Source organism: Ctenopharyngodon idella, chromosome 3 (genome assembly GCF_019924925.1).
Source record: "Ctenopharyngodon idella isolate HZGC_01 chromosome 3, HZGC01, whole genome shotgun sequence".
Classification (NCBI taxonomy): domain Eukaryota; kingdom Metazoa; phylum Chordata; class Actinopteri; order Cypriniformes; family Xenocyprididae; genus Ctenopharyngodon; species Ctenopharyngodon idella.
In genome coordinates, this window is record NC_067222.1 from 18793031 (window position 1) to 18814608 (window position 21578).

General features: G+C 44.9%; 1 protein-coding gene across 1 annotated transcript; it reads left to right on the forward strand.

Annotated features, from left to right (window-relative positions):
* The first annotated feature begins 12142 nt into the window (after positions 1-12142).
* LOC127510247 (uncharacterized) lies at positions 12143-21001 on the forward strand. The gene is made up of 6 exons (XM_051889830.1): positions 12143-12482; positions 15964-15966; positions 16299-16382; positions 16585-16613; positions 20101-20172; positions 20314-21001. The coding sequence occupies exons 1-6, from the start codon at positions 12143-12145 to the stop codon at positions 20407-20409; spliced, it is 624 nt and encodes a 207-aa protein (XP_051745790.1). The 3' UTR covers positions 20410-21001.
* Positions 21002-21578: the final 577 nt, after the last annotated feature.

The window sequence follows — 21578 nt, forward strand, 5'->3', positions numbered from 1 at the left end:
GGTTAAATATTAACAAAATGCATTCAAAATTAAATAGAAGAAAACTGAAAACATTTGATCAAAAAGAATATGAAAACACAAATATTGATCATAAAAACACTCAAGGCCCTTTCTTTTTGTGTTTTATGTATTGCTCTTCACAGCAAAATCCCCAGTTTTAAATTAACACTTTTTTACTGGAAAATGGCGTCGTGTAAACGGCCCCTGAAGCAGTGTTGAATTAATGATAAGTGATTAATCAAGTGATGACTGAGCATTAGTGATGAACACCTGCTGTTAACAAGCAGAATCACTGAAGGAAAGAGAAATAAAGAAAAGAGAAGAGCAGTAACACAAGTACTACAACTGACTTCCAGCCTCAGTCTTAAACCAGATTCACACTGTATGATTTATAGTCTTTTACGATTGTTGCTTGTCAGATTGTATGAACATAATCCCCGCTGTAAGCCATGTCACACTGCGGGATCTCAGTTGTCATTAATATCAGACTGTACGGCATTAAAAATCTCAAGATCTCAGCAGAGGAGGAATAAACAACACAAACAGAATTACCAGCTTCAAAACAGTTCAACTTTATTTCTGTCACATGTCTGCAGAAGTTCTTATTGAGAATTAACCAAGGTTTAGGTTTATTAAAAATAATAGTTATATTTGAACCATTATTGTGATCAAATGTTTGCTTTAGTTGGGCAGTTTGACTCTTGACTTTTTAACATTAGTTTTTTATGGCAGGAATAACAAGAGAAAATCTGATGTTGGCTACTTATTGATGAAAAATATATAATCATCCTGTAGTGACCTGATTAATTTATCTCATTCTATGATTATATGAATGGCATGTTATTAATTTCACATTATTGATTACAGTAGCCCTGTCATTCTTCAGCATGAGATCCAGCAGTGTTGTGACAATCTGAAGGATTTTAAAACACGTTGTCCACAAATAAAGTTTTGATCTACTTTATCTTTCAGGATCTATTCACTCAGAGCACAGGATGAGCAGCGCCCCCTGCTGGCCTCACTAACACCTCTTCCAGCAGCAGACTAGTCTTCCAGGAGTCTCCCATCCAGTCCTGACCAGACTCAACCCTGCTTAACTTCAGTCTTGGGCTACAGGGTCATTCGGCTCCTGCTCTTTTGCAGTTGATTTCATCTAAGGCTATGGCTAGAAGTCAGTTGTAATTATTGTGTTTCTGTTCTTCTCTTTTTCTGTCTAAACATGTTACTTCAGTTGATGGTCTTCTACTGTTATTTCCATTAGTGGTAAACGTTTGGCACCCTGCGCTGGCATGCATTTCACAATTTTTTGGTTGTAATATCTTCGCTTTAATCTACTAGAAATAATGAATTAAGAATAATGCAGAATAAATCAAGAATAATATTTATTTGTCAAGTAAAATTGTATCATGCCAATTACATAAATAACCAATTAGAAGCCAATTCTGAAATCATAAATACATAACATCAGTTGCTCAAAGATGACTCTCAGAGTAACAATTGCATATACACACAGTGGTGGATTAGTGTTTTTAAGACACACGCCCATCACTGTATGGGGGTTTCTGGCTACAGAAGATCCCACATGGGTGCTTTGCACTTTACCTTATATACTCAGACCAGAACAAAAGGATTATAAATATTTTATAATTAGTTCCTGTTTTTATAAATTATTTTGATGACTTCGTGCGAGGCTATGTTATTCTACTCTCAAATTAATCATTTTAATTACGTTTTGAGTTAGTTTGACGTTTGCATTGTTGTGAGAGTGTTAGCGTAAATGAAATATGCATTGTTTTTTAACAAACTGGTATCCCAAACCCGAGTTTCGAATCAGTTTCACTTCATTCCTGAAAGGATGATTTCTACCTGGAGATTGACAGACTACCTGCAATGAACATCCTGTGTTAACTAATATTTAAGAAACATTATACTATTTCTTAATAAAAATGTTCATAAAACTTTTTTTTTTTAACAAATAATTATAAGCTTTTATGAAAAGTGAAAATTACAAACTTTTATGAAGGAAAATTTATATTATGACCATTTTGCTATTCATTGGAGTGATGTGTTTATTTCAACAATATGTTAAGAAAGCTACTGTTTGATTAAAAAAGCTGGTAACACTTTACAAACCAGTGATCAGTGTTTGCTTTAGTTGGGCAGTTTGACTTTTATAACATTAGTTTTTTTATGGCAGGAAAAACAAGAGAAAATGTGATCAGCTGATGTTGGCTACTTATTGATGAAAAATATATAATCATTGTCACAGTCACCGTCTGTTTCACCTTCCCTGGACTCCACTTCCCAGCATCCCTCTGGTTCCTCACCTGCACTCACTCTCCAATCACCTGCACCTGAAAGCCATCACCCTTATTATCACTCTTCAGCAACTACTTAATCCCCACGTTCACTCTACCATGATGTCTGGTCTTGTCTGTGTGTAGCACAATGTCACACTTACCTGGACTCCTCTTCGTCTCCTGTGTACTGTTCTCCAGCCGATCCTGTGAAAGACAATCCAATGATTACTCTCCAGCTAAGTGACTGTTTCCACAAGCTTGCATATCTACTCACCTGCTTTACCTGTCTGCCAGTTTCCGTGCCTCTGTTTATAATAAAACTACCTGTTATTCACTACCTGCCTGCCTCCGTCTGTGACCCTGACAGAAGACCAGACCCCATGCAGAGCTACACGGATTCTGGTGGGGATCGATCATCGGTCCCACCTGCTCCATTTCATACTGTGCCTGCTGATCGTCTGCTCACCTTGTTCCAGGATGACCTCCCAATTGAGGAGTACGTTACTGAGTTCCTCGATCTCTCTTTCAGTTGGTGTCCTGGAATGAAGACACACTGAAGACTGTCTTTTGGGGTGGGTTAGATGACCAACTTTATCTGCAAGTTCCAGCGGCAGCGACTACATGCTCCCTGGCCGGGTACATTGATTATGTGCTGTGATTGAATGGTTCATCCCTCACAGTCAGTGAGGTGGACGAAGACACCACCACCACTCAACCACAGTCACCCTCATCCACTCCTGTGACCGGGGACCCCATGCACGAACCTCCAGTCTTCCCACGTGATATGAACCTTATCAGTCACGTAAGAGACCCTTTCCCACTTTCAGTTTGGACGGCCTTAACGAAGTTCTCTATTTTCCCGTCTCCAGAGTCCCTTCCCAAGATGGCCGCCACTTTAGCGTCCCGTCACAAAAATGGCCGCCACTCCAGTATCTCTTCCCAAGATGGCTCCCAGTCCCAAAGCCCTTTCCAAGATGGCCGCCAGCCCAGAGTCCTTTTTAAGATGGCCGCCACCACGCTTGAGCCCTCAGAAAAGATGGCCACCGCCACGCCTGAGCCCTCGGTTAAAATGGCCGCCGCCACAGTCATGGAACTCTTCCTCCTTCAGGATCCTGTTCCTGACCTGAGTCCAGTGATGACTCCCGTCCTCGTCCTGAGTCGTCCCGAGTCCAGAGGCGACTCCCGTCCGCGTCCCGAGTCCAGAGGCGACTCCCGTCCGCGTCCCGAGTCCAGAGGCGACTCCCGTCCGCGTCCCGAGTCCAGAGGCGACTCCCGTCCGCGTCCCGAGTCCAGAGGCGACTCCCGTCCGCGTCCCGAGTCCAGAGGCGACTCCCGTCCGCGTCCCGAGTCCAGAGGCGACTCCCGTCCGCGTCCCGAGTCCAGAGGCGACTCCCGTCCGCGTCCCGAGTCCAGAGGCGACTCCCGTCCGCGTCCCGAGTCCAGAGGCGACTCCCGTCCGCGTCCCGAGTCCAGAGGCGACTCCCGTCCGCGTCCCGAGTCCAGAGGCGACTCCCGTCCGCGTCCCGAGTCCAGAGGCGACTCCCGTCCGCGTCCCGAGTCCAGAGGCGACTCCCGTCCGCGTCCCGAGTCCAGAGGCGACTCCCGTCCGCGTCCCGAGTCCAGAGGCGACTCCCGTCCGCGTCCCGAGTCCAGAGGCGACTCCCGTCCGCGTCCCGAGTCCAGAGGCGACTCCCGTCCGCGTCCCGAGTCCAGAGGCGACTCCCGTCCGCGTCCCGAGTCCAGAGGCGACTCCCGTCCGCGTCCCGAGTCCAGAGGCGACTCCCGTCCGCGTCCCGAGTCCAGAGGCGACTCCCGTCCGCGTCCCGAGTCCAGAGGCGACTCCCGTCCGCGTCCCGAGTCCAGAGGCGACTCCCGTCCGCGTCCCGAGTCCAGAGGCGACTCCCGTCCGCGTCCCGAGTCCAGAGGCGACTCCCGTCCGCGTCCCGAGTCCAGAGGCGACTCCCGTCCGCGTCCCGAGTCCAGAGGCGACTCTCTCCAGTGTCCCGAGTCCAGAGGCGACTCTCTCCAGTGTCCCGAGTCCAGAGGCGACTCTCTCCAGTGTCCCGAGTCCAGAGGCGACTCTCTCCAGTGTCCCGAGTCCAGAGGCGACTCTCTCCAGTGTCCCGAGTCCAGAGGCGACTCTCTCCAGTGTCCCGAGTCCAGAGGCGACTCTCTCCAGTGTCCCGAGTCCAGAGGCGACTCTCTCCAGTGTCCCGAGTCCAGAGGCGACTCTCTCCAGTGTCCCGAGTCCAGAGGCGACTCTCTCCAGTGTCCCGAGTCCAGAGGCGACTCTCTCCAGTGTCCCGAGTCCAGAGGCGACTCTCTCCAGTGTCCCGAGTCCAGAGGCGACTCTCTCCAGTGTCCCGAGTCCAGAGGCGACTCTCTCCAGTGTCCCGAGTCCAGAGGCGACTCTCTCCAGTGTCCAGAGGCGACTCTCTCCAGTGTCCCGAGTCCAGAGGCGACTCTCTCCAGTGTCCCGAGTCCAGAGGCGACTCTCTCCAGTGTCCCGAGTCCAGAGGCGACTCTCTCCAGTGTCCCGAGTCCAGAGGCGACTCTCTCCAGTGTCCCGAGTCCAGAGGCGACTCTCTCCAGTGTCCCGAGTCCAGAGGCGACTCTCTCCAGTGTCCCGAGTCCAGAGGCGACTCTCTCCTGCGTCCCGAGTCCTATGATGGCTCCAGTCCTCCGAGAGGCGACTCTCTCCAGCGTCCCGAGTCCTATGATGGCTCCAGTCCTCCGAGAGGCGACTCTCTCCAGCGTCCCGAGTCCAGAGGCGACTCTCTCCAGCGTCCCGAGTCCAGAGGCGACTCTCTCCCGCGTCCCGAGTCCAGAGGCGACTCTCTCCAGCGTCCCGAGTCCAGAGGCGACTCTCTCCCGCGTCCCGAGTCCAGAGGCGACTCTCTCCCGCGTCCCGAGTCCAGAGGCGACTCTCTCCCGCGTCCCGAGTCCAGAGGCGACTCTCTCCCGCGTCCCGAGTCCAGAGGCGACTCTCTCCCGCGTCCCGAGTCCAGAGGCGACTCTCTCCCGCGTCCCGAGTCCAGAGGCGACTCTCTCCAGTGTCCCGAGTCCAGAGGCGACTCTCTCCAGTGTCCAGAGGCGACTCTCTCCAGTGTCCCGAGTCCAGAGGCGACTCTCTCCAGTGTCCCGAGTCCAGAGGCGACTCTCTCCAGTGTCCCGAGTCCAGAGGCGACTCTCTCCAGTGTCCCGAGTCCAGAGGCGACTCTCTCCAGTGTCCCGAGTCCAGAGGCGACTCTCTCCAGTGTCCCGAGTCCAGAGGCGACTCTCTCCAGTGTCCCGAGTCCAGAGGCGACTCTCTCCTGCGTCCCGAGTCCTATGATGGCTCCAGTCCTCCGAGAGGCGACTCTCTCCAGCGTCCCGAGTCCTATGATGGCTCCAGTCCTCCGAGAGGCGACTCTCTCCAGCGTCCCGAGTCCAGAGGCGACTCTCTCCAGCGTCCCGAGTCCAGAGGCGACTCTCTCCCGCGTCCCGAGTCCAGAGGCGACTCTCTCCAGCGTCCCGAGTCCAGAGGCGACTCTCTCCCGCGTCCCGAGTCCAGAGGCGACTCTCTCCCGCGTCCCGAGTCCAGAGGCGACTCTCTCCCGCGTCCCGAGTCCAGAGGCGACTCTCTCCCGCGTCCCGAGTCCAGAGGCGACTCTCTCCCGCGTCCCGAGTCCAGAGGCGACTCTCTCCCGCGTCCCGAGTCCAGAGGCGACTCTCTCCCGCGTCCCGAGTCCAGAGGCGACTCTCTCCCGCGTCCCGAGTCCAGAGGCGACTCTCTCCCGCGTCCCGAGTCCAGAGGCGACTCTCTCCCGCGTCCCGAGTCCAGAGGCGACTCTCTCCCGCGTCCCGAGTCCAGAGGCGACTCTCTCCCGCGTCCCGAGTCCAGAGGCGACTCTCTCCCGCGTCCCGAGTCCAGAGGCGACTCTCTCCCGCGTCCCGAGTCCAGAGGCGACTCTCTCCCGCGTCCCGAGTCCTATGATGGCTCCAGCCCGCTCCAGGCTCCATTCCGGCCAACAGCCCTTTTCAAGTATCCCTGCGAGCCAATACACCCAGAGTCTCCCCCAAGTATTTTTTTGGGGGGGGGCTATCCGTCCCCGAACTTGGAGGCAGAGCCTGGGGTCTAGGCCAAGGCCACGGAACCTGAACGGCCAGCACTGCCCTGGCGTCCCGAGCGGCCAGCACTGCCCTGGCGTCCCGAGCGGCCAGCACTGCCCTGGCGTCCCGAGCGGGCCGCACCTCCATGGCCTCCCGACTGGCCAGCACCTCCATGGCCTCCCGACTGGCCAGCACCTCCATGGCCTCCCGACTGGCCAGCACCTCCATGGCTTCCCGACTGGCCAGCATCTCCATGGCTTCCCGACTGGCCAGCACCTCCATGGCTTCCCGACTGGCCAGCATCTCCATGGCTTCCCAAGCTGCCCGACCCACCATGGCTACCCAAGCTACCTGATCCTCCATGGCCCCCAGGTCAGCCAGTACCGTCCTGAAGACGACCTACCCTGCAGCACCTGGATCACCCGTCACGTCTCCAGGACGCCCGCCCTCCCTCCCTCCCGGTTATCTATGTATGGCGCGAGGTCGCGCCTACCGGGAGGGGGGAGTAATGTCACACCTTCCCTGGACTCCACTTCCCAGCATCCCTCTGGTTCCTCACCTGCACTCACTCTCTAATCACCTGCACCTGAAAGCCATCACCCTTGTTATCACTTTTCAGCAACTACTTAATCCCCACGTTCACTCTACCACGATGTCTGGTCTCGTCTATGTGTAGCACAATGTCATACTTACCTGGACTCCTCTTCATCTCCTGTGTCCTGTTCTCCAGCCGATCCTGTGAAAGACAATCCAATGATTACTCTCCAGCTAAGTGACTGTTTCCACAAGCTTGCATATCTACTAACCTGCTTTACCTGTCTGCCAGTTTCCGTGCCTCTGTTTATAATAAAACTACCTGTTATTCACTACCTGCCTGCCTCCATCTGTGACCATGACAATCATCATGTAGTGACCTAATTAACTGATCTCATTCTATGATTATATATATGTTATTAATTTCACATTATTGATTACAGTAGCCCTGTCATTCTTCAGCATGAGATCCAGCAGTGTTGTCTAAAGGATTTTAAAAACACACTGTGCATAAATAAGGTTTTGATCTACTTGATCTTTCAGGTTCTGTTCACTCAGAGCACAGTGTGAGCAGCGCCCCCTGCTGGCCTCACTAACACCTCTTCCGGCAGCAGCCTAGTCTTCCAGGAGTCTCCCATCCAGTCCTGACCAGACTCAACCCTGCTTAACTTCAGTCTTGGCCTACAGGGTCATACAGCTCCTGCTCTTTTGCAGTTGATTTCATCTAAGGCTATGGCTGGAAGTCAGTTGTAGGTCTTGTGTTTCTGCTCGTCTCTTCTCTTTTTCTGTCTAAACATGTTACTTCAGTTGATGGTCTTTGACCGTTATTTCCATTAATAGTAAATTTTTGGAACCCTGTGCTGGCAAACATTTTTTTTTTTTTTTTTTTTTTTTTTTTACAGTGTAATGTTTTTACCTGGTAAGACCTGTCAGCCAACTTCAAGTTGTATTTAAGTGTTGATTGAACAGAGCTGTAGTAATCAGGAGTGGCTCTGTTTAGTTCAGCAGAACACCATTATGAAAAAAGTTTCATGGATTTCAGCTTCAGACATACGGTCTCATAAAGGCTATCATGAGTGTCCAGATTCATTCCCATCGGTCTAAACATGGGTTCAGAGATGATCACTGCTCTATTGTGGTCAAACTGTGAGTTCTCACACTCATCAGTAACATGTTTCCAAACCTCAACAGTGAGATCACAGCTATGAAAACACTACAGAAATCATGTAATGTCACACTAAGTGCACAGCCTAAAGACACCTCGCTCAATTAAAACTAGACAAAAGGTTACGCATAGAGTATGAATAAAATACACAGAATACAATGGGGAAGGAAAAGTTGTATGGAGAAATACAATCCTTCATATAGTGTTTTACACAGGGCTTAGAAGGAAACAGTACAGACTTGTTGGTAATGCTTTAGATTACAGCCCAAAAGTACTGCACAATTAAAACGAATTAACAGAGTACCTTTCGGTAATTATAGTGTACCTATAAAGTCTGTAAGTGTAGGTATAAGGGGACAATATGTAAAGTTTGGGGAATAAGGGGGGTAACAACCAGGAAAATTAACAAACTAAGGGGTACTTAGTTTGCCCATCCCTGATCTAGGGCTTTAGATCTGATCAGTGGGTCGATCAAAGTTCATTTATCTTATTTGAGGTTCATTGGCATCAAACAAATGAAAACCTTTGCTTTAAGCAGACAAAAGAAATAACCAATATGCATATGTTCAGATGTTTTGGTTCACAGAAATGTATTTATCTTTTGGAGAAGCATCATATCTCAAGTGTGATGTTGATAAATCCAGCTAACGTAAAGCAGTTTAGCTCATCAACACCTCTGAAGATCTGGTCTGTCTGTGGTTTCACAAACACAAACTCTGTACTAGTGTGAAAAAAAAAAAGAAAAAAAAAAAAAGAAAAAAGAAATGTGTATATTTCATAATTGTACACTCTAAAAAAAAATGTTCAATTAACTTACAATGAGAACATTTAGCAATTACAGTTTGGATAACAATAAGGGCAATTTAGAATTTAATCAAATGATGCTTTGATGTACAAACCTTTTTAGCCATCAGTTTTAGTTTTGTGTGATGTGATGTCATGGGATGAAAGTAAATGTGCTTTCATATTATCTTTTAAGTAAACAGAACCTTTTTTTTTTTTACATATTTAATATTGGGAATTATGCTGCTTTACTATAAGAGTATTTACTACACAGCAAACCTTAATGAAATAGTAATTTGTTTGTGTGTGAAGTAAGCCTTAAGTTCTTTGAACAAATGAAATATGCATCACAGATTATTTATCTTCCTATGATTCATCTAGATATATATAGATGAAGTGTGATCTTGATGCATCTGCTCATTTAATCTGCTTCACTTCTGAAGGGTGTGAATTTGTGGTTTTACAAGCACAAACTTAGTAGCCTTTTGACCTAGTAAAAGCCTCATGGTGCACATGCAAAAAAACTCAGATTTATAATGTATGCATACTAAAACCTGTGAACATATGAAGGCAGTGAACAGAGCAACACACAAATGGAAACATCCATTATGTTATGACTTTACTTGTTAAGGCACATGAACATTAACTAATCGTTAGTAATATGTTATTGGTTATGGGTTTTAAATTAATTTTGATACAGTCATGTGTCTCAACATGTCGTAACATAATTATACCTTTACAAATTATTAGCTAATGATTAATTTATCTTCATTAGTTGTTGATGCAGTAATCATTAATAAATGTTTTATTTCTTCATACAGTCATACATTAACTCATGATTATCTGTGCATTAGTTAAGTATGAATTAATGCATATTAGTGCCCCGTATTGTAAAGTGTTACAATACGGGGCACCGATGGAGAACCGATGGAGCAGAGTGACATCGCTGGTCTCGGAGGCCTAGGCGACATCACAGCGATGACCTTCGGAGAAGGAGCCAGATCACCCGAGGACTGAGACGAAGCCGGTGTGAATGCGGACCGAGGCGAGTCAGAAGGGAAGGAGGAGCCCACTGCAGCCGTAGGGGTGGAGGAACAGAGTGTAGCGGCAGGTCCACAAGTCCGTGGTGGAGGTGGTGAGACAACTGACCAAGGACAAGCCACTGGGACAAGGGAACCCGGTTGAGTTGAAAGGCCGAGGGGGTCTGGTGGAGCCAGGGCAGAGCCACCAGGTTGATGGGCTGAGATGGAGCAGGGCGATCAGAGGCCGGAGGCAGAGCTACAGGATCCATTTGCTCAGGTGCTGATGGAGGTTGCACGACCTGAGGCTCGACGTCCCGGCATGGCAAATCTGGAGATGGTGAAGGGCGGCAAACCTCTAGCAGAGCCGGGGCTGGAGGACTGGCTGGGAAGGTTGGCGACGGAGGCAGAAGGAGACCTGGAAGTTTAGGATGTAGAGTATAGTTCATGCCAGTCTCTGTGCTGTTAGAAAGCAGTGATGAATGTTGAGAAACGGGGTGGGGTGGGTGACGATACCTTCACGCTGAAGTCTGTCAGCCAGTCCTCAGTCTGTATTTCCATCAGTTCCCGTTCAGCCACAGATGGTACGGGCTCACATCCCTGATCTGATACAATGGGGGGGCTCCTCTTCTGGGGCAAGGGTCCACACTGGCTACTTGTTCTCGGGCTCTGGCTGGCGCATCGCGGCGAGTGGTAGTTCTCCATCTGTGGGGGGCTCACGCGATCCTTACGTGGTCGCAGGTGTTGGAATGGGCTCTGGGTCCGGCTGTGTTCTGGACCGGGGATTGACACTCTCCAGACACCAGATGATGGCTTCTCTCCAGTTTAATCCGGTGGTGTCTGGGAGGTCAACAGGATGGTGAAAGTTCACCCCGATCCAGAACAACGACTTCAGGGTCTCGTCGTCGTAGGGGCAGGTGAGTGCAAGATGAAAAACTCCTTAGAAAATAACAAAAAATGCAAACTTCCTTGTGTAATCCATAATGGGTCTGGTCTCCTGTAACGCGTGGTGTGTAGGCAGGCAGATGAAGACGAAGAAGAGTAAATTCCAATACAAGGTTGAATAATAAAGTTCCAACAGGCAGGGACACACACACACACACACACACATAACTGAAATGAGACCGGACACTGAACTGAACACAAACAGGAACTGATATACACAGAGCAGAAGATGAACTAATGATGAACAGCTGTGATGGTGAGTTAGGCTACATCCACACAAAGCCAGAGCTTTCCCTATACAATCTTTTTTTTTTCCTCGTCTCAAGACACGTGGGGTGATGACATCATCGTTTCACAAAATATATGGATTGGCTGTACACACGAAAACGCAAGGGTGTCATTTTCAGATTTATCCACTCGGACCCGGTTTAAAAAAATAGCGGTTTCACCTTCTGAAAACATCGGATCCGTCTGGACGAAACGCCTATACCATATAAAATGTTTGTGTATACAGCTAAACTCGTCTCTGTGTGGATGGGACCTTAGTGTCCATAGTGACTGATGAGTGGCGGGAGCTTAGAATAAAGGAGCACATGTGACGAATGAAAACCAAAACAAACAGAACATGATGGTGACAGTGTGACAGATGTCACTGTCCAGTTCAGCTCACTTTCTGTTCCAGAGCTTTTCACATTAAACACAGTTTCACAGCAGAGATCTTTCTGATCACTTCTTGTCTTGACTTTAGTGACTGTCAGTGAAATGCAGAGCTGTATCTTAGTGTCAGAAATAAACACTCAGTTCAGATCAGAGGAAGTTCACAACCACAGGAGGAGCTGATGATGATTAAAGGAGGAGCTGTAACTATATAATGAAGAGAGAGACTGACAGAAACAGAAAATGGCTGATAAGTGTGATCTGTGTCTGCTGGGACTGATCATTCTCTCTTCACTTCTCACAGGTAAAGAAATCTGGATTTTCTCTAAAGACATTTAGTGGAATTAGTCTGGAAAGAGTTGATTTGAACATGCTCAGTTTATTCTTGTGTCGTGTTCCATACAGATCATACTGTATTATTGCTGGACACACTCAGATATCTGATGATGAAAAATACTTTTCCTATTAAGAATGAACAGAAAAATAGTTTATTCTGGAGAGTTTGATATTTGTGTTCAGTGAGGAAAAACAAATACTTTATGATCTGCATCTTCTGCTTTTTATGTTGGTGTTGTTCAGCATCCACATTGAATAGAACCAATTCAAAGAGTCCTTATTTGAATGATCATTATGATCTATATTAATAAATGAAGGTAAAACACTGTGTTTCAGGTACCAGTAGAGTGGATGATGCTCATGTGTTCATCGGTTCTGGTGAAAATGTCCGTCTGCCCTGTAATAATGCTCTTTCTGACTGTACAACAACTACATGGACCTACAGCAGACATTCAACAGCAGTTTCACTGATTGAATTAGGGATAAAGAAGAAAGACACAGAGAGACATGAGAGACTGAGTCTGGGGTCTGACTGCTCTCTGAACATCAAGAACATCACAGAAGAAGATTCTGGATCTTACACCTGCAGACAATATGTGAATGACAAACAACAAGGAACTGATGCACGTGTTTATCTGCATGTTCTTCATGGTAAGTTTATGATTATGTGGTCAATTTAAAAAGAGCAGATTTTCCCTTTAATCTCACATGATGATTGAAGAGTCTGTGATTTGTGTCTTGTGTTCAGTTTCAGAGTCTCCATCATCATCATCATCATCATCATCATCATCCTCACAGACTGAGATCAGTCCAGGTCGCTCTGTGACTCTCTCCTGTCAGTTGTATTCATATACTAGATTCTCCTGTTATTATTTGGTCCGTTATGAGGGACTTCAGCTGTTGTGGGTGAATCAGGCTGGTGTTGATCTGAAGACAGACTCCAGATATCAGATATTATTCTCATCAGATCACTGTATCATCACTCTGACTACAACACTCCTGAATGAAGATGACAACAGAGAGTGGAGATGTCAGCTTACTCTCAGAAATCAACTCCAGACCTCAGTCAGATACACTGTCAAGAGTTCAGGTGAGAAACAACTATTACTACTGTAAAATATGATGTTAATGTCCTACAGATGAACATCTGAACATTCATCTTCTGATTCAACAACACTGATTCCAGTCAGCAGCTCAAACTCTGAGAAGAAATCAAGCCAAACTACAGCAGCAGCTCCTACACAAGGTTCATGATCACATGATCACTGTCACACATCATCAGTCTCTCACTTCACTGGTTCACACTGGCTTTAATTAATCCATCCTTTAATTTGTACAGAGAATCAGAAGTCATTAAATACTCCAAACTCTGAGAGGACAGCAGCTGCACAAACACCTGGATTTACTGAACAACAAGGTATTTATTCATGTCTTTCTCATTTCATTGGTTATTCTATGACATTTTGATACATATGAGTTATAACTATAATGTTTTCTTCTACAGTCTGTTGTCTGATGCATGAATATAAAACAATCAAAATAATCATAACACAGCTAGACTCTTTCATCACACATATGAATGACTGAACTGAGTTCATCATGTTAAATGGTTAAAATCATAGTAAGCATTTATTAAAATACAAATCATCATCTTTCAGAGCTGATCTGGACTACAGCGGTTTGTAAAAGAAACATTTTGATGTTGTGCTCATTTACTAAAGTATGATTTTTGTATTTCCATTTTGTTTTTAATAGTTGTAGCATCAACTACAGCAACAACACTGAATCCAGATGTCACACCAAACTCTCTGAATCAAGGTGTGTATGAACACACTCATTTCTGGAATCAGTCTCTAAATGTACTGAATCTTCATCTGATCACAAGCTTTGACTCGAGACATGTTTAATTTATAATCCACATCACATTCTCATTTCACATTCTCTCACACATCACCTACAATCCAGAAACATTAAAACGAATGTGAAAAAACTATTAATGTCAAAGAGACATCATTTTCATTCAGACAGTCCTAAACAATCATGTCTGTACTGTAGAGAAAATGACCTCAGGAGACGTCAATATTGTACAGTGCAACTGACTGTTTTTGTTGCTGGAAACTTTAGTTTAGTTTAGTTTAGTATAACTATTGTCTGTACAGATTTCCTGAACAGAAATTCATCTTTGACACTGGCATAGAAAATACATCCTAACAGACAATACTATAGATTCACATATCACATAATAAAACACATAGAACACACACACACACACACACACACACACAAATAAATAATAATAATAATACAATACAATATATATGTATGCCCACACATATGCATACACATGTACACACACCTCATGATAATACCTCAATTAAAAATTTGGTTTAAAACCGTCACTGCCAATGGTACAAATGATCTTTTATATAAGTTCTTTTTAGCCAGCGGTATACGCAGCCTGCGCCCCGAAGGTTAGGGCCTCAAAGCAGGAATGGAGTGGATGAATTTGGTCTGAATATACTGCGATAAAGTGTAAAAACAGCTCTTGCGTTGTACTCTGTTTCTGGCCGGTGATCTTATTTGCTTCATTAATTACTCGTGTTAATTTATTTTTCTGTCTCATTGTTAAATTACCATACCATGATAAAATATTATATGTTAAAATACTTTCAGTCATAGATCTATAAACAATAGTTAGGATATTCCTATCTATCCTGAAATCCCTTAGTTTCCTGAGTAGACCTAAATGCTGTCTTGCTTTCTTGTGTATATGGTCCACATTTTCCTGAAATGAGAGTTTACCATCAATGATTGTACCTAAATATTTAAAATTTGCTCTACCTTTACACCAGTAATTTGTTCATATGAGACACCAGCTGTACCGGTCCTATTTTTGTTCCCACAACATAGTTCCTTTGTCTTCTCAATGTTCAATTGTAGGTGACTATCATCAAACCACTGTACAAAACTTTCAGTATACTCAAAATAGGTTAAACTATTCGTGTCCAATTGGCAAGAGATTAAAACCAAGTCATCAGCGTATTTGATCAGGCTGAGATCAGCCCTATTACATTGAAGTTCATTAATATAGACAGAGAAAAGCAGAGGTGATAACACACATCCCTGTGGTAACCCCGAATTCAGAACTGTACAATCAGATGAGATTCCATTGACACAAACTTGTTGGGGTCTATTTCTTAAAAACTTTTCGATCCATAAAATCAACCAACTGCTTACACCTAAATCTTGCAATCTTTCTTTTAAAATTTGCGGTTGTACAGTATTAAAGGCTGATGTAAAATCCATGAAAAGAATTCTGACATGAGCATTTGTTTTATCTAGGTGGTGCTGAGCCTTATGTAACAAGAGGCATCCACCGTGCTCCGATCGGGCATGTATGCAAATTGTAATGGATCTACAAAGCCTTTAATTTGTGACATCAGTTCTTTACATAATATACGCTCCATGCGCTTGCACAGAATAGATGTTAGTGCACTTGGGCGAAAGTCTTTTAAAAGCTCTGACCTGAGGAGTTTTAGGTACTGGAATAACAGTGGCGTTTTTCCATGCTGCTGGTACAAAACCATTATATAAAAAGACCTGAAACAACCTAGTACAGACATGCCCATGTTGTTCTGCACACTCTTTTAATACAATGCCCTCAAGGCCATCTGGACCGGTGGCTTTATGTGTTTTTTAATTCTACGGAGCACTTTGGTAACCTCCCCTACCTCTATTCTCATAGCTTTAGATTCAGTGAGATTATCATTATTCACATTATTAACACCTGATGTATTATCAAATCGTGAATAAAAAACATTTAAATTATTTACAAAGGTATAGGGGTCATCATCAACCAGTTGTACTTGTTTCTGTTGTCTACCCATCATTATGTTTAGTCCCCTCCATGCATCTCTGACATTACCACTTGTAAATTTCTTCTCAACTTTAATATAATAAGCCCTTTTTAGCTACAGATTTATGAACTGACAACATAGGACGATCACAGCTGTAATAAACTTACTGAAATTTCTATGAAATCCTCATCAAGTTCTTTACCTTTATTTTTCACCTTTATTTATATAGCTCTTTTAACAATGCAGATTGTGTCAAAGCAGCTTTACAGTGATAGCTGGTATATAATTTTGGCTGCACAGCAGCTCCAGAAGAAAATGGTGTCATTGTCCAGCTTAAGTAAATTCAGTACTGAATGATCCTTTGTACAAATCAGTAGTTATTAATTTAGTTAATTCATCTATACATCGGCTCTGGAGAAAACAGTGATGTCATCATCCAGCTCAGCTCAGTTCTCATACAATGAAGTCAATGCAGACAGATCAAAAACATTGATGAATATCAAGTAATAAGGATAATTATGCTTTTAAATGTGCCATTTATAATTATATTTGTAGGTGTTGTTTGTATATATTTGGTTAAACACAGTAATTCTGAATGTCTCTCTCTCAGTGACTGTGATTGTGATTGTTGTCGCTTCATTCGCTGTTCTCCTTCCTGCTCTTATTCTCTGGATGATTCGCAGAAAAAGAGACGGTGAGTTTTTACAGTTTCTCATATTATCAACAGACAAAAAGTCCAAAACACCTGATAAAATAAGCGTGTAATTTAGACAGAATTCCTCTTGGACAGAGTTTAATGTTTCTATTCTACAGCACCAGAATTCTTCTAAAATCAATATCATTCGAGACTGTATTATGTGTTTGATCATAAATATTCTCTTGACGTTATGTTTCAGATAACAGAAGAGGAACTGATGACTCTGAGGTGAGTATTGTAGGTCAATCCATGAGTTATTAGTGTTTATAAGCTCTGACCCTGAAATATGACACTCGTATTAGTCAGATTATATATTGACATGTTAGAGTATTTGTACTGTTCTCATTCAGTTGGCAGGGTTGTGGACTCGAGTCACATGACTTGGACTCAAATCCCAAATTTGATGACTTGCAACTCAACTTGACAATCAAAGATGACTTGCAACTTGACTTAGACTTTGACAACAATGACTTGCGACTTGACTCGGACTTGAGCCATCTGACTTGGAAAGTCATACACAGTTCCTGCCAATCTCATGTTAATCTTAAGTATCTATAGAGTAGTATAGCATTCTTCATATCGCAGAAAAGTCTTTAGTTTAATCATATTTATAAAACATACATACGCTGTACAGAGTCTTTCCGAAAACAGCCGAGCACCTCGAGGCGTGTCCTGTGAGCGGAGCTAAAGCCAGCTACTTCTGTAAAGCCGAACGCGCGTTGATGGGCGTGCTTGTTCTCGAGCTCTGGTCGACATGTGCGTGCGTGCCAGGAGAAGTGCCCGTACAAGGAATTCCACCCCCGTTTACGTAACACAGGCCATACTCGAAAAAAAGACCCCGAAGTTCGTGAGGATTTGGAAGAGTATTTTTGGCACAGAAATACTCTGTGTTACGCCCCGTTCTATTAAGAAAAGGGGCTGACGTGAGTTTGATGGATAACGGGGAAACCGACTCCAGCCGACAGATAACCACAGACATCAAAATAAGATCCACAAATGATTTATTAAGGTGGAATACAAAAAAAATAAAAATAAAAAGGAGAAATAGCTTCAGGGTGCCCCAAGGCCAAAACAACAAACAAAATAGCTTACAAATAAAATAAATAAATACCCTAACAAAAGAAACAAAAATACAATCAACTTCCCTAACTCCCTAAAATAAACAAATGCAAACAAAGTCAAAATAAATGGCAGGACACCCCTACGCTCGTAAAGCATAAACAAAAACTTAATTGAATCACTTCAAACAAAAACAGGAACAGTGGTTCGAGATCTGCCGACGGGAGAAGGAATCCGGAGCTCCTCACGCCAGCAGGCCAACGCCAGAATGAGCTCGCCATCTTCCGAGAGTGCCACCCTTTTAAACGGAGCAGCCGCAGGCACAGCCAATGACGTTCTGTCCGCAGCAACCAATCCCTGCACAGACATTTAAAGAAAAAAAAATTCCACACAAAAACAAACAACAAGACAGATGCCGTATATCGTAACATCCGTCATACGTCCAACTCATGTTTTGAAACTTTGGACATGTTTAGCATGAGAATCCAACTCTTTAACAGTGTAAATAAGTCAGAATACATGAAATAGCATTATACCCCCCTTTTAAGACTTGCAACTCGACTTGGACTTGCCTGTTTTGACTTGGGACTTGACTCGAGACTTGAATGCAAAGACTCGAGACTTACTTGTGACTTGCAAAACAATGACTTGGTCCCACCTCTCAGTCTGTCAAGTTCAGACTGACGGATAGGAATCTGGCTACAGCGGCCAATCTACTTTGAGTGTAACTAAAACAAACCAATGCACATTAGCATGCAATTATTTGCAGCAGCTGCTCTGCCTCTCAGTGCGGGTATATAATGAGCAGCAGGTGCAATGCATTCCTTAGGTTTTCGCTTCGGAGCCGAGTGTTCACGAATGCTGTCTTTCAAAAAGAGTGTCTCTAAAAGAACGAGCAGCTCTTCAGAAAAACCTCTGGTCACGATCGCTGTCTCACGTGTCTGGGCGCCGAGCATGCTGAGCCGAGTATGCTGAGCATTCGTGGGTGAGTCATCCCCACGAAGATGACCATCTCGGAGTTGCGGTCAAAACTCCAGTTCCTAAAAAGGGACAGAATCCCAGTGTCGATGTTACGATCCAATCCTCCTCAGAGGGTTGCTTCAGGCAGTGGTGCTGGTGACCTGAGGATTACAGTGATCGCACTTCCTTCGGGGAACCAACCCCCTAGCAACCCTCATTCCTCCTGCACTTCACAGCCAGTAGAGCTGCAGAGGGAAAGTGCTGGACCATCTCAAAGGTGTGTACCAGCCGTATGCTTCGGGGCTCTCTCGGCCGATCGGATGTTGATCACTGCATCATAGGGTGAGCCAGACTTTTCTGGAGATGATGATTTGGCTGCGTTGCCTCCTTTGGGAACTGTAGCATTGCCCGAGTCAAATCCTGAAATGATGACTATGCTTTCCCAAACCAGCCTCTTCAGCGACGCGGTTGAGAACTTCGCTCAGTAGTTCTCGGCTGTACAGAAGCAGTCTGAAGCTATCAGGCATCCTGCCCCGGCGGTCAGCTGCTGCTTCCACCCATCCCAGAGGGCGTCCCCCTGCTGCCAGCCCCACTCCCGCGCTGCAGCAGCAGCCTCTATCCAAGCGGTGTCGATTGCAAGCAAGGCGACCAGCCCATTCATACCCGCGCCGAGGAGCCGGTAGCAAGTGGGGCGCCCAGTCCATCCAGGCCCCCACCAAGAAGGGAGGCAAAGCCAAAGGCAAGAGGCCCTAAGACGGGCAACCCAGAGATGGTTGGGACTGCTCATCAGGAGATGGTGACCGCACCACTCCCTCCCCTGGAGGAGGGATGGGTGATAAATCCTTTGTTTCCTTTTGTTTATGTTACCCAAATTATCAATATAAGAGCATTTTCCTTTATCTCTGGGTCCGAAGGGGTCTCTTCAGGCAGACCCTGTTTAGTCCTCTATCACCCTCAGCAGCCGGACGTGGCAGAGCATCCAGCACCAGGCCTATACTCTGTTGTATCCTTGAGAACCGGATTTAGGATGGGTGCCATATGTGTGACCCTGCGGGGATCCCATATGTGTAATTCCACGGTTGCTCCTAAACAAAGCCAGTGTCTTTCCCTTTGGGAGAACCCACCTCTTATCAGGTTGGAGTCACCCCAGTACTTCCATATGTAGCACAGCCCTATGTGGTTAGTCCATATGTACTTCACATAACTCCTTCGGGGAAGAATATGGCTTCCAGTGGAAAGGGCGCGCTTCCTATTGTTATCCAACAGTCTCACTGAGTGAGTTGTGCGGAACAGCAGTGATCGACACTCTCTGTGTAAGCCCTGTCCCACCATCCTTTTAGGCAAGGGGGAGCAGGAGGCTTGCACAGAGCACTGGAAGGGGGCAGCGGCTGTGGCACTTTGGACACCAATGTGCATTGGCTCATTTTAGTTACACTTGAAGTAGATTGGCCTCTGTAGCGAGATTCCTATTTGTCGGTCTCTCCGACGTACGTCTCCAACGAGGGTTACCTTTGTAACCGAGATGTTTCTGGTCTAAAACTCACAGATAAGAATAAAAATGATGGAACCAATGACCATCATTCAACATTTCCATTCATCCTACTGCCAGTGAACAATGATTCATCTTCAATCATTTGTGCATATTTGTGTATATTTGACACTGTTGTACTTTTTTCATATTTCCATTGATGTTTAGGAGCAGACAGATGATCATGTGACTTATTCTGAGGTCACTGCGTACAGTAAAAACCAAGACAAAAAGAACAAGGTGAGAAACACTTCCTTGATGTTGTCCAGCTTCTCTCAACATGATAGTTTGTGTTTTCTTCTGAATGTGTGTCATGAATTGAGCTCAAACATCATGCTGTAATAATTGTGTGTTGAAACAATAACTGTGATGTTCATTCAGGTTCGCTGTGATGATAAAGTGACTTATGCTTCCATCAGAGGAGCAAAAGCTGGATCTCAGGAAAACTGCAGTGAACTTTATGCCTCTGTGAACTAGAACCATCACAAATCAGTTAAAATTAAGAATATGAATATTACATAACTTACTCCTTATGGTTTCATTCAGTGCCATTATAAATACTTTCAATGTCTTTTACATGTTAACAAACAAACCCAAGTGATGCTCTGATTTATTTGTAGTTATTGGTTATTTTTCTCAGTTCAGCATGTTTTTTGTATAGTTTCTGTCTGCTTGTTGATCAGTTAATGCTAGTGTCTTTATTATTAATTCAGAGCTGCAGGTTTGTACAAAGTCTAGAAAATGAGGACACTTTTACTCTCTTATTCTCATTAAATCATCTATTTTATTGAGCGGTTAATTAACTGTCAGCTTGCACTAATTATGAAAACAGCCAAAGCTACTTGATGTTGTAACCCCGGGGTGTCCAAACCTGCTCCCGGAGGGCCACTGTCCCGCAGAATTTATCTTCAACCCCAAATAAACACACCTGATTCAGCTAATCAAGGAGTTACTTGACATACTAGAAATTTCCAGTCAGGTGTGTTCAGGCAAGTTGGAGCTGAAGTCTGCAGGACAATGGCCCTCCAGGACTGAGTTTGGACAGCCTGATGTAAGCGTTTATCACATGACAGGAATGATAATTTGGTGTTTGAACCATTTGAGCAGCTGCTTTCAGCAATTCTTGTAATATTATATTTTATTTGTCAATAATAAAATAGTCTATGTCAAACATGTTTTTATGGTGAAATATATTTTCCATCACTACACACATTTTCTTGAGCAGACTCTGTAGACGAGACACAGAAACCTCATGCAGTTCTGGTAAGATGGAACTGATTATAAATGAAATCAATCTATTACTTCAATTATTTTAATATTCTGTGAACCTCAGATGATTCATAAACATTTGAATACCTGAATGCATTTCATACATAACATTTTGGATACTGTCTATTAGTAGATATTTTACATTTCAATGTCTGTGACAGTTTCAGTTTGAGCGTCAAGCGTCGGTTTGGCTTGTCAGGGCAACTTTGGACCCAGACTCTGCCTATGTGAGCCAACCCCGCAGTCTGCTTTCGTCACAACTAATTCGTCGCGTCGGCTTGGTGTGTTCCGGGCTTTACTAACACAACAAGCACAAAATCACTCATTGACTTAAACTAAATAGAGAAGGTACTTTGTACTGAGAAACTCTCAAAAAG